The sequence below is a fragment of the Hakea prostrata genome, chromosome 8, assembly GCF_041222555.1.
Source record: "Hakea prostrata isolate BN-2017 chromosome 8, UWA_Hpros_2, whole genome shotgun sequence".
Taxonomy (NCBI): Eukaryota; Viridiplantae; Streptophyta; class Magnoliopsida; order Proteales; family Proteaceae; genus Hakea; species Hakea prostrata.
In genome coordinates this window covers 2,548,918-2,565,007 of record NC_142607.1, presented here as the reverse complement: position 1 = coordinate 2,565,007, position 16,090 = coordinate 2,548,918, and the positions used below count along the sequence as shown (strand labels likewise).

Sequence of the window (16,090 nt, the reverse complement as noted above, 5' to 3'; positions counted from 1 at the left end):
GCTGAAGAAGAAGACCACATCTCTCTCTCTCTCTCTCTCTCTCTCTCTCTCTCTCTCTCTCTCTCCCTATGTTTCATCTTTATTTTTCTTAGGAACTTTGTAATAATGAGTAGCTAGTTCTTTTTCTTTGGGATGTAGATGAACCATGCTTATTTCATTAATTTGATTGTTCTATATCTTCTAGTTGATTGTGTTTGAGTTTGGCCAAAGATGTTCTATAACTCAGCGAACTAAGCGTGCCAAGCTTCCGCGAAGGACGATAGTCTTGCGAAGATAGGGCATATCTAGGAAGACCATCCCTAATTTACTTTGAAGTGTAGAGTTATATCGATTAGGGAAAATCATTGGGGATTCGAAATCCCAAAGATCTTCACATATTCACAGTTAACGTTTTACATTAGTTAATAGATTTAGTTTAAATTTAGTTTTGTTAAATTCAATTTTAGTAACTTAGCCTTTTAGTTCCCCATAGTTCGACCCCGTACTTTCTGCTTGCTAGATTAGTATAGGATTTTATTTTTGATTGGTTAGCGACACGATCAAATTTTGGTGCCGTTGCCGGGGAACCAAAGCACGGTTGCTAGGATTGATTTTTGTCAATTAGGCATAATTTTTAGAGTAATTTTAGTGTTTTTAATTTTTAATTTTTAATTTTTAATTTTTCTTTGCTTATTTAACTAATCTCTTTTTCTTTTGTTTTGTAGGTAACTGCAAGAGTAGTGATTCGATAATTAGTTTAGGTTGTTATCTTTTCTTTCTTAGATATAATTGTATTTAGGACTTTTCAATTGTAATATTTGCATTAGATTGGGTTGTTTAGGTTAATTTTTAAAAATCCCCATCCCTCAGATCCCACATGTGTAATTTTTGTTCGAAAGATCACGTGGATTGCGCTTCAGGTACGTCCTAAACTCTCCCTTTTGCTATAGTTATTTTCTTTTAATTTTACTTATTTAGCTTATTCTTTTTTTTATTCTTCTGTGTGTATGCATGGTCGTCGGTCCCTAAACCCTGAGTTGACTCCACTTGACTTAGAGTTAGAAGAGATTTTGACCAACCTTAAAAGGCAAAAAGAACCATTGCAAACTATGAGCCTCCAATGAGGCCCTTGAGTGAGCATTTCATTCCTACGATATATACTCCGGTTTCTTGTATTAAGTTGGCTGACATAGAGGCGGCTCAATATGAGATCAAATCTAGTGTGATTCAAATGCTACCATCTTTTTACGGACTTGCCAATGAAGAGCCCTATCAGCACTTAGATGAGTTTTTAGAGGTGTCCTCCACGATTAAAATTCAAAACCTCTCAGTTGATGCTTTAATGTTATTGCTTTTCCCATTCTCCCTTAAAGATAAAGCTAAGCATTGGCTTCATTTTTTGGATAATGTTAAAATTTCCACTTGGGCAGAAATGCAACAGGAGTTCCTTAAAAAGTTCTTCCCCATTGGTCGTACCAATAGCATTAGGAGAGCAATAACAAGTTTCTCCCAACAAGAAGGAGAACAATTTCATGAGGCATGGGAAAGACTAAAAGAATTACTTCGAAAGTGCCCCCCACCATGCTCTTCCTAAATGGCAATTGGTTCAATGCTTTTATGATGGCCTTAGAGACCGACATAGGCAAATGGTTTATTCTTCTTGTGGTGGGACTTTCATGCACAAGAATGAGAAAGAGGCATGGGAATTCTTTGAGACCCTTAGTGAAAATTCCCATTACCATGCTTCAGCAACTAGGACTGAGATTCCACCCATTGGGCATCCAACGAGGAGCGGTCTCTATGAGATCAATCCTACTGTTGAAATGAACACTAAGGTTGACTTGCTATCTAAGAAATTAGACTATCTCTTGTCATTGGGACAACAAACCCCATATCCACCTCCATTTAATATGCACCAAAATGCCTGTAGGAATGAGCAACAACCCTCACATAATTCATCATTTGAGGATAAGGTACTAAAAACACTTAGTGGATTAGAGCAAAATACTCAATTCTTGCATTTCCATTCTCAGTCCATTAACAAATTGGAAACCCAACTTGGTCAACTAGCTGATGCCATCAGTAGGAGGGAGGCTAGCCAATTACCTAGTCAACCAATAGGTAACCCTAATCATCAAATTGGGTCTGGGAAAGAACAAGTCCAACCAGTGTCTGTTGTGACACGTAGTGGGAAGAAATATTATTCACCTTTGTCCATTCCTAAGCCATTGCCCATCGATCTTGAGAGTCGAGAAGAGGTTAATTTGACCCATGAGACTGGTGATGATGCAAACAAGCCTAATAAAGAGACACCACCTATGAGTATTACCCATCAATTTCCTCGTAAGGGGTTGCACATTCCAATTGTAGATGGTCCTACTCCTAAATCTTACACTCCCAAAGCCCCCTTCCCTAAAGCTCTTGAATCCTCAATTCCAGATCCTAGAAAGAATGCTAAGATGCAAGAAATGATTGATTTATTCCAACAAGTTCATATCAATCTCCCACTATTGGATGCTATCAAGCAAGTCCTAGCTTATGCTAAATTCTTAAAAGATCTATGCACCCAAAAGCGTAAGTTGGGAACTCAGACTCTTAAAACTGTGCACCTAACTGAACAAGTTAGCTCTATAATTTCCAACCAACTGCCCCCTAAGCTTAAAGATCCTGGTACACCTTTAATTTCATGTGTCATTGGAGATCTATCCATAAGCAAAGCATTGCTTGATTTGGGAGCCAGTGTGAATATTTTACCCGGTTCAGTTTATGATAGGTTTGGCCTAGGAGATTTGAAATCCACTGATGTGATACTACAGTTAGCAGACCGCTCAATCAAACGACCTCGTGGGCTACTTGAAAACGTTTTGGTAAAGGTTGATGATCTATATTTTCCTATCGATTTTTTGATCCTAGATATGGATAATCCAACTACCAATAAGTTACCACTAGTCATTCTTGGACGCCCCTTTTTAGCCACTACGAATGCTTGCATCAATTGTAGATCGGGTGTCATGGATATATCATTTGAAAATAAGAAACTTAGAGTCAACATCTTCAATGCATCCTTAAGCCCAAATAGAGATGAAGAGTGCTTTGCGAATAACCTTAGTGATGAGGAAGTGGCGGATTATACTCCAAACATGCTTATTGATGATCCCCTACAACGTTACTTGTCATTTGGAGAATCTGACCAACTTATTGAGGAAGTCAACACATTGTTGGACTCTTCCACTCCTTTGGAGCAGCCATCATTTCCAAAGAGATTTAAGCCTCTACCTCCATTAGCTGCATCTCCCCAACCCTCATCCCTCATATGTCCCCCTAAGTTGGAACTTAAACCTCTCCCTTCCAATCTAAAGTATGCATTCTTAGGGGAAAATGAAACATTGCCTGTCATTATTTCTTCTGATCTATCACCTAGGCAATAAGACCACCTTCTAGGAGTGCTTTCTGAATTCAAGTCAGCCATTGGCTGGTCCTTAGCTGATCTTAAGGGCATAGACCCTTCCATATGTATGCATAGGATATATTGTGAGGATGGAGCGAAACCCCATAGGGATCCTCAGCGTCGTCTGAATCCTAATATGAGAGAGGTGGTGAAAAATGAGGTGATTAAGTGGTTAGATGCCGGAATTATTTACCCAATCTCTGATAGTGAATGGGTCAGTCCTACCCAGGTTGTCCCTAAGAAATCCGGCATTACTATGGTTCCGAATGACAATGGTGATCTCGTCCCAACTCATACCACTACAGGTTGGCGTGTCTGCATCGATTACCGAAAGTTGAACACGGTCACCAAAAAGGATCACTTCTCCTTGCCATTTATTGATTAGATTCTAGAGAGACTAGCCGGGCAAAGCCACTATTGTTTTCTTGATGGTTACTCTGGTTACAACCAAGTTCCCATTTGCCCTATTGACCAAGAGAAAACAACCTTCACTTGCCCCTTTGGTACATTTGCATTTAAACGCATGCCTTTTGGATTATGTAATGCTCCAGCCACCTTTCAAAGGTGCATGATGGCCATCTTTTCTGATATGGTTGGCCAATCCTTAGAGGTTTTCATGGATGATTTCTCCGTCTTTGGATCTTCCTTTGACGAGTGTCTCAACCGGTTATCACAGGTTCTTAAAAGATGTGTGGAGACCAACCTTGTTTTAAGTTGGGAGAAGAGCCATTTTATGGTTCAAGAAGGAATTGTCCTTGGACACATAGTGTCTGCACGTGGTATTGAGGTCGATCCGGCCAAGGTTGAGGTTATTGCCAAACTACCCCCTCCCACTTCTGTTAAGCAAGTCCGATCTTTCTTAGGCCATGCTGGATTCTATAGGCGTTTCATTAAGAACTTCAGCTTGATTTCTAGACCCTTATGCAATTTACTTGCAAAGGATGCCCCTTTTACCTTTGATGAGAAATGCCTTCATGCTTTCCATACCCTTCGAGATTTATTATCTAAAGCACCTATCTTGAAATCACCTGATTGGCATCTCCCTTTCGAGATTATGTGTGATGCATCTGATTTTGCTCTTGGTGCTATTTTGGGTCAAAAGGTAGATGGGAAACCAGTCATTCTTTACTATGCTAGTAAGACCCTCTTAGATGCTCAGATGCATTATACTACTACTGAGAAGGAATTACTAGCAGTGGTTTTTGCCCTTGATAAGTTTCGTTCATATCTTTTGGGCTCAAAGGTGATTATCTATTCAGATCATACAGCTCTTCGGCACCTTCTCTCTAAGCCTGATGCCAAGCCAAGGCTCATCCGCTGGATTCTACTCCTTCAAGAGTTTGACCTAGAGATTAAAGATAAGAAAGGCTCAGAGAATGTTGTAGCAGATCATTTATCTCGGATTCCTCTTGATTCTATCCCCTCTAAGTTGATTAGTGAGACATTTCCTGATGAGCAATTATTAGCTATATCTTCTACATCTACACCTTGGTATGCTCATATTGTTAATTATTTTGTTACGGGGAGGATTCCGTCTGCTTGGGATAAGGCTGCTAAAGACCGCTTCTTCTCCTCACTTAAGTACTATTATTGGGAAGATCCTGAGCTCTTTCGTTATTGTTCAGACCAAGTCATTCGTCGTTGTGTCCCTGAGAGTGAGATTCAAAGTATTTTATCCTTTTGTCATACTCTCGCCTGTGGGGGACACTTTAGTGGTAATAAGACCGCAGCAAAGGTGCTGCAGAGTGGTTTTTTTTGGCCTACATTGTTTAAAGATGCCCATTCTTTTTGTAGAGCATGCCTTAGATGCCAACAGGTTGGCAATATTTCCCATAGAAACATGATGCCCCTTAGCCCCATTGTTGTTGTTGAAGTTTTTGATGTATGGGGTATTGATTTTATGGGACCTTTTCCTAAATCATTTGGTCATGAATACATACTTGTAGCAGTTGACTATGTCTCTAAATGGGTAGAAGCTAAAGCTACTAGGACCAATGATCATAAGGTAGTGATGTCCTTCATCCAGAGCCATATTTTTAGCCGCTTTGGCTTTCCTAGAGCTATTATTAGTGACGGCGGTAGTCACTTTCGTCATTGGCGGGTTGGATCTTTGCTGAAGAAATACTCCATTACCCATAAGGTTGCCACTCCTTACCATCCTCAAACATCTGGTCAAGTGGAGGTTTCTAATCGTGAGATCAAATGCATCTTGGAAAAGACCGTTAGACCTGACCGCAAAGATTGGTCTGTTAGATTAGAGGATGCATTATGGGCTTATCGGACTGCTTATAAAACTCCTATTGGTATGTCACCATACCGTTTAGTCTTCGGTAAAGCTTGTCATCTTCCTGTTGAGTTAGAGCATAAGGCATTTTGGGCAATTAAGACATTTAATTTTGATATGTCTGACGCTAGTTCTACTCGCCGTCTTCAATTATCTGAATTAGAAGAATTGCGTAATGATGCTTATGATAATTCGCGCATTTATATGGACCGAGCCAAAGCTTTTCATGATAAACATATTACTCGAAAGTCCTTTGTACCTGATCAGCGAGTGTGGTTGTTTAATTCTAAATTGTGCTTATTTCCTGGTAAGCTTCGATCTCGATGGGATGGTCCTTATGTGATTGTTCAAGTATTTCCCCATGGTGCGATAGAGATCCGTAACCCACTCAATGGACAAACCTTTAAGGTTAATGGCCAACGACTAAAACCCTATATTGATGGCCTTGCTGATGGCCATGCTGATGGCCAACTTATTGAGGAGTTGGACCTAGAAGACTTTCGTCAAGACTCTTCATGAGTCTCTCACTGAGTCTGGCTGAAGACTTTAAACTTAGCGCTTAATAGGAGGCAACCCATTTGTATAGATGTTATTTCTTGTTCTTTTTCTTCTCTTTTCTTTGTTTGTTGTTAGGTTTTACTGTTGCGTGCTCTATCATGATTTCAAACATCGGGTACACTCTTTCCTCTATTTGCTTATATCATTTTTTTATATATCTTGCTTGCACTGAGGTCATTGCATAATTTAAGTGTGGGGGGGTGTCAACTCGAGTAAGACTTGTTGATAGTTGGTAGAGCATTGTCACAAAGATAAAAAGTGCCCAATTTTTTCTGGCTTTGGTAAGATAAATGTTTTAATTCCTTGCTTAGATACAAAATGAGAGTTTAAGTGTTTTAGAAATCTCATCTGATGTGATGAACACCCTCTTAAGAGAATAGTAATGGGTTTTACATTTTGAGACCGAGGTTGAATCGGAAAATAGGAATTCCAGGTAGTCTAAAAGCTTTGACCATCTAGCTATCTTGTATTGCCTTGTGCTTATGGTGACAAGTTGAGACCGATTTTAGACTATTTAAATGTGAAGTGAATTGAAGTCTAATGTGAAAAAAAGAAAAAAAAAATATGATGAAGTTTAAAGGTTAGACCTCCTTCTTAGTAACCGGGTCTCGGTGTCACCAACATCGTGCTTCGCGTCAAACAGTTGGGGTGTCTTTGGTCCAGTCTTGGCCTGTAGCCTAGTTGGCTTGAGTAAGTAAGTTCGAGGGGTATTCTACACCTAGTCCCTTAAGGCCATCTGGCTTGAGAGCGGCTGACCCAACACTCGTTACATAGGCCATCTAGAAAGCTTAAGAGGCAAGACATTGCACGGACTAGAACTGTGACCATTAAAGAAAGAAGTGAATTAATGTGCTTATAAAGGTGAAATGTCTAAGAATGTCAATATTGCTTAGATCTTGAGTTCTTGGTATTATTTGGTACCTAGTTTAGTCTTATCTGAGGGTGAACTGGTAGACTGAAGATAAGAAGAGACTTCTCGATTGAATTGTTTGCCTAGAGCTAGACTCAAGAGAGGGTGTAAGAGCTTAAGTGTGGGGGTGCCTATATTCCCTTTAATCTTTAGTGGAGTGTCTTTGTCTTGGAATCTATCTTTCTACTCTTATTAATGCCAGAATAATTAGAAGAGCACTTAAGAATTTTATGTGTATATTCTCTGCAAACACTCACGAGACACAACTCGTCCACTAGGGTAACCTAGGGGTTTAAAGGCTTGTTGCACATGCTAAGTGCAACCGTGATTCCTACGAAAGTGAGTTAGGTTTTTCTTTCTTTATTTTCTGTATTACTTTTATTGTCTTGTTTTGCTCGAGGACTAGCAAACACTCAAGTGTGGGGGTATTTGATAAGCATGCATTTACCATTATTTATTTGATTTAATTCCCCATACTTATTTAATTAAAGAGAGCTAATTGAGTATTTTTTTGTGTATTTTTCAGGAATAAGGAGATTTTGGATATTAGAGATAATATGGAGTAAAGTTGGCAAATATATTAGATATTGGTGGATTTTAAATCATGGCATTCAATCTTGCTGCCCAAGAAATCATGAAAAGTGAGATCTTAGCCAAATTGGAAATAGGTGGAGGTCAAAGGAACAAAATTGGTAATATATCTGAAAATCGGGTAAACAGACCTACCTTCAGTATTTTGGGCATATCTCTCTCGTATGAGCTTGGATTTTTATGATTCAAGATGCTATGGAACGATATTGAAAATATCTACAACTTTCTAGTTTTGAGTTTTTCCAAAATCTGAACGAATAAAGGTCAAATCTACGGGTAAAGAGAGGGGATTCATTGTGTGCGGGAGACATAAAAAAGAAGCCAGCCACAGAGAAGAAAGGAGGTCGGCGAATGCGGCTCTCATCTCTCTCATTGCTGAAGAAGAAGACCACATCTCTCTCTCTCTCTCTCTCTCTCTCTCTCTCTCTCTCTCTCTCTCTCTCTCTCCCTATGTTTCATCTTTATTTTTCTTAGGAACTTTGTAATAATAAGTAGCTAGTTCTTTTTCTTTGGGATGTAGATGAACCATGCTTATTTCATTAATTTGATTGTTCTATATCTTCTAGTTGATTGTGTTTGAGTTTGGCCAAAGATGTTCTATAACTCAGCGAACTAAGCGTGCCAAGCTTCCGCGAAGGACGATAGTCTTGCGAAGATAGGGCATATCTAGGAAGACCATCCCTAATTTACTTTGAAGTGTAGAGTTATATCGATTAGGGAAAATCATTGGGGATTCGAAATCCCAAAGATCTTCACATTCACAGTTAACGTTTTACATTAGTTAATAGATTTAGTTTAAATTTAGTTTTGTTAAATTCAATTTTAGTAACTTAGCCTTTTAGTTCCCCATAGTTCGACCCCGTACTTTTTGCTTGCTAGATTAGTATAGGATTTTATTTTTGATTGGTTAGCGACACGATCAACAACCAATCTATCCTTCAACCTATTGACCAATCCATCCATATTTTGTTTAACCACAAACACCGATTTACAACCCACAGGTTTTTTTCCTGGAGGAAGTGAAACCAACTCTCAAGTATTATGTTCCTCATTGTTTGCATTTTCTCTACCATAGTTGTCTTCCATCTCTTATTAGCATAGGCTTTCTACCAACTTTTAAGAACAAAAACAGATGATAGAGTGGATATAAAAGTACGGTAAGAGTTAGACAAAGAGTCATAAGAAACATATTTAGCTATGGGATGCAAAGTATAAGATCTAACTCTTTTTCTAACAGCAATAGGAAGATCAAAAGAAGATACCTCAAGGGGAACAGTAGAATTTGATTTTGAAGCAAGAGATTGAAGCGGTAACATGTCATCTTTCTTCACCTGCTTTAGCCGATCTTAATTCTTCTTCTGATAAGTCTACACCGATTTATTCTGGTCAATCTTGTTTTGAAAGACCTCAATAGTGTGCACAGGAGTAGTCTCCCCCTCACTAGGTTCTTCACATGGTTTAGAAAATGGAGGGGGAGAATCGAGAGAATTAAAGTCCTCCGGTATACTGGCCGGAGTCTCCCCTTGGTCAAACTCTTCTTAAGCTCCTAAGTTGTGCTGTGGTGGTGTGTGGGAGTCCATATGTGTGGTAAAAAGGTCTAAAGTTGGAAAGAAAACCTTTATTATAGGACTCTCCCCTAGAAAGGTGTATAGTAAGGGCAATATTCATTGAAAATTACACCTATAGACACAATAGTTTTCCTAGAAGGAAGATGATATCATTTGTACCCATTTTGAGTAGCAGAATACCCTAGAGATATGCAGTGTAGGCTACGAAGAGCCAACTTACTCTAGTGGGCTGTGATTCTGGCATAACACACAATCAAAAACCTTTGGGGGAATAACAAAAGAAGAGTCTCCCTTGAAAATCTTATTAGGACATTTAAAATCAAGTATCCTATTGGGCATCCTATTCATAAGGTAAGAGACAGTGAGTATAGCGTCACTCCAGTATTGATCAAGAACATTCATAGCAATTATAATAGAACAGGCTATCTCTAAGAGATGTCGGTTCTTCCTTTCGGCAACCCTATTATAGGCAGTCGTATCAACACAACTGGTCCTGGTGTATTATACCGAGTGAAAGAGCTATCTCTAAAATTCACCATCAATATACTCTGTGCCATTGTCACTACAAGGATCTTCATTTTGGCATTGAATTGAGTTTAAACATATTATGAAAAATCACGAAAACATCGAAAAACCTCATTTTTTTGTTTTAAAATATAAATCCACGTAGAACGAGAGTGACAATCAATAAAAGTAACAAAGTATCTATGGCCAATAATAGAAACCCATCGATAGGGGCCCCAAACATTATTATGAATTAATACAAAAGGAATAGGTTTTCTTTTATAAAAAGAAGATAAATAAGTAGGTGAGGCGAGAATGACGAGGCAATTAGGTGTAGCTTCGCAAAAATGCAGGCTTCACAAAAAATTCGTTCTTATTATAAGACGAAACTAACTCAGGAAAAACTTTCTTAAGAGTTCCTAAAGGGGGTGACTAAGCCTACGATGCCACTGATAAAGGTCTGACATTACCGAATGGACCTGATGAGAAGATGTAGCCAGAGCAAAAGTAGATCCTCCAATTGGCTTCAGTAGATAAAGTCCATTGTCTAATTTACCACGTCCAATCTCCTTCCTCGTTACCAGATCCTGGAAGACACAGTAGGATGGAAAAAATGTCACTCTACAATTCAAGTCATGGGTAAGACTACTGATAGAGAGTAAATTAATAGAGAAAGAAGGAACATGAAAAACTTTAGACAAAGAAAGTGATGAAGAATGTTGAATGGTCCCTTTCTAGTAATAGAAGAATAAGAGCCATCAGCAATTCAAACTTTATCTTTCCCGAAAGTAGGAGAATTATGTAAGAAAAAAGAGGATGAACCTGTCATATGATCTGTGGCTCCTGTATCAATGATCCAAGGAGCAAAAACCAAAGAAACATGAAAGCCTGTAAAAGTTTTACTCGAAGTAGCAAGGTAGGAGTTGGTATGGGCAATGGAGGAAGCAGTGGTAAAGGCAGCACCAGCAGTAAAAGACTCCAAAATATATCGCAGAGTAGCCAACTTCTCTTGTGAAAAACCAATGTCTATAAAGGGTGTTGTGGGAACAATCTAAGAAAGATTAGCCTTCAGTTTTCACCTTGTTTGTTCCCTTTTCTATTCAAAGTCAGCAGGCTTCCCATAGAGCATCCAACAGTTGGCCTTGGTATGATATGATTTGTGACAATGCTCACACTTGACAATTTCCTTAGTCGAATCAGATTTGGTGCTAACAGACAGTAGGGCTGATTTCTCCATAATAGGAGCATGAAGCATAGTTAATCAACGACTTTCCTTGCATAAGAATGTTCTAGTGTGGGAAAGGGAGAACAACTCAATACTTGTACCTTGATTTGATCATACTCCATATTCATCTCTAATGGGTCATGGACTCAATCCCCTCTCCCCATTCTCACACATGTTTGGGAATCTCTCCCCCCCCCTCTAGTTCCACTAGAGACCTCACCATTTGGCTCCCCTCCACCTCCAAAACCTTCTCCACTTCATTAGCTTAGAACTTCTCAGAGCCCATAGCCCTAAGCCCCCCGGCCCCCATTGGTTTGGTTCAAAGGCTTCATCCCCCGTCACTCCCTTACCCTCTGGAGAGCCCTCAACCATGCCCTTCCCACCCAATCCTTCCTTATTGTCCACCACATCCCCGCTAACTCCAACTACATCCTTTGTTGGAACGGTCTGGAAAACTTGAGCACCTTTTCTTTTCTTTTCTTTTCTTTTCTTGCCCCTTCTCCAGATCTATCTGGTGAAAAGCCCTTGCTTCCATTTGGCCCCACTCAAGGCGATCATATGGGTTTTTTCGAGATTGGTCTTGGATTTTGAGAAACATTTCAGGTTCTTCCATTTGCGACTGGATTGGTAAGCTAGTGTACAGTGCCTTAATTCATCATCTTTGGTGCGAGCGCAATCTTCGGAGATGGACTTCCAATTCCCGCTCTATAGACAGGATTTGGAATGCCATTTATTTTGATGTATCTTCAAGATTGTTAGCCTTGCCCCATCCCCCTATTGACAATACCCCAAGGAACAGGCTTATTGTTGTCTCCTGGGGTCTTAGTTCCTCTTTTCGGTCTTCTGCTTAAAGACCTTGTTCTCTTGTTTCCTTTTGTTTAATATATTTATTTATTCATCCAAAAAAAAGAATTCATATACCCGAATCTTATCAACATGCTTCCTATAAATAGCCACATCATCTGGATTAGTGGAGTGATAATCCCCATAAAAATCCAACTCCTACTAAAGAGATCACAATTCAGCATAACACTAGGCCACAATCAATTCCTTTGGGTTGTTTTATGAAGCTTCTTCCAAAGCATAAACATATGCATCATTCCACAACTGTCAATATGTTTTTGTAGTAGCCTTCCACATTTGAGCTGCAGTACCAAGTAATGGGTATCCACAAGCAATATTTGGATGCATGGAATTCAAAAGAAACGACATGATAAGGGAGTCATTAGAGATCCATTTATCCTGAGAAACACCTGTGGTGGTAGGTTTGATAGTGGTGCTCGTAATGTGTCTTAACAAATCCTCTTCCAGCAATAGTCAGGTATGCAGATCGAGACCAGATCAAAAAATTTATTCCATCAAATCTTACCGAAAGAGGAGAAAAAGTGGGGTAATGTTTAGAACTAGTGGGAGCAGAAGTACCATCAGTGGTTGCCATGTCAAAAAAGTTGTCTGCAATTCTTCAGTCTTCACCCTTTTTAAACAACTAAAATGTCGCATAACTAAATAACCTAACCACCCAAATACATCTAGGGATTCATAGGATAGAAGACAACATCTCCCTTCTTTTATTTATGAAAGAGACCCATGGATATATGGGAAATCACAAATAGACCCCTGAATGTATGGGAAATAACAAATAGGCCCCTGGATGTATGTGAATTCACAAAAAAGACCCTGGATATATGGGAAATTATAAATAGACACATGTCTATATGCAAATTCACAAAAGAGATCCCTAGATATATGTGAATTCACAAATAAACCCCTGGCCTGGTTTGGTCCATGTGGGTTCAATGAAAGCTAGTTTTGGTCTGCTTTAGAATTATAAAATACCATCATCAAGAATGAGGTTCTAGTGAATCGATGGCTAAAAAGTTCTGGCTGAAGATATTTCTTGCACTTTTGCAGATGGTGAAAGGTCTGGTTCTGGTTCTGCGATGGTGATTAGAAGAAGATCAGAAGAGGAGAAGCACAGGTAATTGCAGGTTTGGGCAATGGTATTGTGTCTTGTAGGTACAATGGAGGATACAGGTTGCAGCGGTAGTGAGAGCAAGTTGCAGCGGCAGCAAGAGGTGACTCAATGGAAGGTTCCAAGTTGCAACGGCAGTGACAGCAAGTTGCAGCAGCAGCGAGAGGTGAGAGAGGGATCAAATCTTGCTTTTTTCTTTTTCTTCCCTAATCAATTTGGCTTTGATGCCATGTTGAGAAAGTTGATTGTGGTAGAATGGCTTGAATAGATCAATGTGATTCCAAGCCCTCTATTTATAACAAAGTGGAAAAAAGATTATTACATAAATACTCTTACTTAGTTAACAAAAAATAGAAAACTACATGAACTAAAACTCCTAATGTTTCTTGGATTTTTGTTCATGCCTGCGCGGATATCGTCCACGCAGGCAGCAACTTATGACATGTGTCACTTAGTTAATCCAACAGTTCATACAATTAGATTTTTTTTTTTTTAAGTATTAAAAAGTTTTCTAAACTATAATTACATCCTTCTAAAAACTATTTTCTCTTTTTAGAAACCCCAAAAGACATTAAATTCACAAATAAGGATAACATTCTCCCAAACACAAAAAACGAGATTTTTCCTAACCCTAACCCTAGCCGCTGTTCTGCTTTTGTCTCCAGCAATCCATCAATCTATTCCATCTTCTCCAGCACTGTCGTTTTGGTTTACCAAACCCTTTGATCCAACACACTCTGCTGCCATCATTCTGTTCGTTTATGGGAGAATTGATTCAAGAATAATATCGTGAAATTTGTACTTTGACTGCTTGATCAAGAACCGATCTAATAGTAGATGCTTCTTCAAGAAGAGTTTTTTTCTTTTTTTTTGGCCACAGATCATCAAATTTCAATAAGAGCTGAATCTCAACTCACACCACTCAGAAAGCTGAGATTATATACACCGTACAAATACCATATCGTACGTAAGTGACAACAGCATAAGTATAAGGAAATCCAAGAGATCTGGCTGGAACATCTGCAGAAGTTAGCAACAAACCCGGATTGCAAAATTCACTGGTACAAAAATAATAAAATAATAAAAAAGAAAAGAAGAGAACACCAAAACAGACAAACAGAAAGAAAAAAAAAGAGACAGATGGCACCACCATTTTGTGGGCGAGGCAAGGGAACTTGAAGAAGAAAAAGCAAATGAGCAAAAGGAAATCAAGGGGGCTGATAGAGGCGATTTCATTAGGATTAGCCAAATATAGGTCTATAGGTCAAAAAATAATTCTCTCACCTGGTTCCTTCTACATGAGACCAGGATCCAAGCGTGCCTTTGTATCTATTAGGTTAGCATTGGGACGGGTTGTTCAAGTTGCAGCACTGGGTTCTGGTGGTGCTGAAATTTGCTTGAGTTTGGTTAAGGGAGAAAGAAAAGGGGATTGGATCACCGGAGACGACAGCAACAAGATTCATTAGCTAGGATTACTTGGGTATTATTGTGAATTCGGTTGTCATTGGGGGTAGATTTTTGTAATTACATATTTACATGATCGGCATAATTACTCTTTTGCTCCTATTCTTACCCGTTGGGTTATAAAAAAACACGTGTTAATATGCTATGCGCTGTGTGGACAACACCCGCACAGGCACAAACAAAAATCCCCATTTCTTCATGTTTTGTCCTGCATCATAGCATCAGTAATAAAATGGGATTTTTTTCACAGCTGTTGTACGTCCCTTGGAAGCCAGTGCATCTGACTTGGAGATTGAAAGCACTGTGCAATCATGACTAATCATTTTCTGGGCAATCTAAAAATACACATCCCTTAGCAAATGTTCTAGTCTTCTAGATCTAAGAAAGACCACATTTAGAGGGGCAAGTGTTTTGATGCAGTGATAGGTCTTTGTCCTATTTTCGCTTGCTATCTTGCTTTCTAGTGAGACACTAACCATTTGTCTGTCTTGTCTACACAAGTAATGGCATCTTATACAAGTCTTATATTGGAAAAATGCCAAATCAATTTTGTTATTCCTTTGAAAAATAAAGAAATTGAACTTTAGTGACAAATTTTGATCAATTAATCCTCAGTAAAGATTCAGTTTAAAAGTGGGAACCAACAAACATAAGGCAGAAGTACAAAATGTCAAGGTTTCACACGAATCATTATGGCAGAATGTAACTTGGAGAGTTTACCAAATCAAACAGTTTTCATTAACGTACGGTTTACATTATTGGAGTGAATTAATTTGCTCACACAAGAATCAACATCAGAATAGAACTGTTGAAAAAGCATATACCTGGAAAGAATTAATGTTTGAGCTTTAACAGCATGGAGACGCGAATTGGCAAAGGATGAAGCTGATCTGATCATCTGCAGCTTCCAGAGAAGAGTCTCTCTGGGCAAAATGTCAGGAACCACCTGTGTGTAAAATAATGTAATTGCTGTGTCTGAATGGGGGGAAAACAGTAGCTGCATGAGATTTAACAATGCCCACCAACAATCACTCCAATAATAAATGGACAAGAGACTACTACCTAGTCATGTGTACCCTGGCACAGGGGCCAATGAAGTATGCATGCAAGAATCAAAGGAAGGGAGTATCTGCCTCTCTGTGGGCATGGGGAGTCATTCTACGCACACCGGTGTCTAGGTGCAGGGGCAGCGTGCCTAGTAGCTTTCTTTTCCTAATAATATGTATGCCTGTGTGCTTAAGAACAGTGAATTTTTAACAATAATCTGTAATTTGTTTTGAAACGATGGTATCTATCAGAAGAAGACGTGTTGAGATAATTCATCCCCAGTATTTATTAGAAGAAGGCTAGGCATTCAACCTAGTGCTATCCTAATTTGAAGTAGAAAACAGAAATACAAGACCCAAAAAGTTTTTTTAATATCCGGGATATTTTCCATCCTTGTGAATTTTCTGTCTGAGAGCACAGTTCAAAACTTTAGTCAAACAACCAAATTTGAGTTGAAAAACCAAAAAATCAACGAATTATCTCTGCTTTGATACTTGATGACATGAATGGCATGCAAATTGAAGGTCTTTAATATTTTGT

At 38.9% G+C, this 16,090-nt stretch overlaps 1 protein-coding gene and 1 non-coding gene across 4 annotated transcripts in view; both read right to left on the bottom strand.

Moving 5' to 3' along the window:
• LOC149006234 (phytyl ester synthase 2, chloroplastic-like) overlaps positions 1-16,090 on the bottom strand; it is a 48,093-nt gene that overhangs the window by 24,018 nt on the left and 7,985 nt on the right. For all 3 annotated transcript variants that reach the window (XM_089165838.1, XM_089165837.1, XM_089165839.1), the window contains exon 7: positions 15,328-15,449. In XM_089165838.1, coding sequence (XP_089021964.1) covers positions 15,328-15,449 — 122 coding nt within the window. The remainder of the gene's footprint in view (positions 1-15,327; positions 15,450-16,090) is intronic.
• On the bottom strand, positions 1,460-1,567 carry LOC149006235 (small nucleolar RNA R71). Its single transcript, XR_016175380.1, has one exon. It is a non-coding gene; the product is annotated as a small nucleolar RNA R71 (small nucleolar RNA).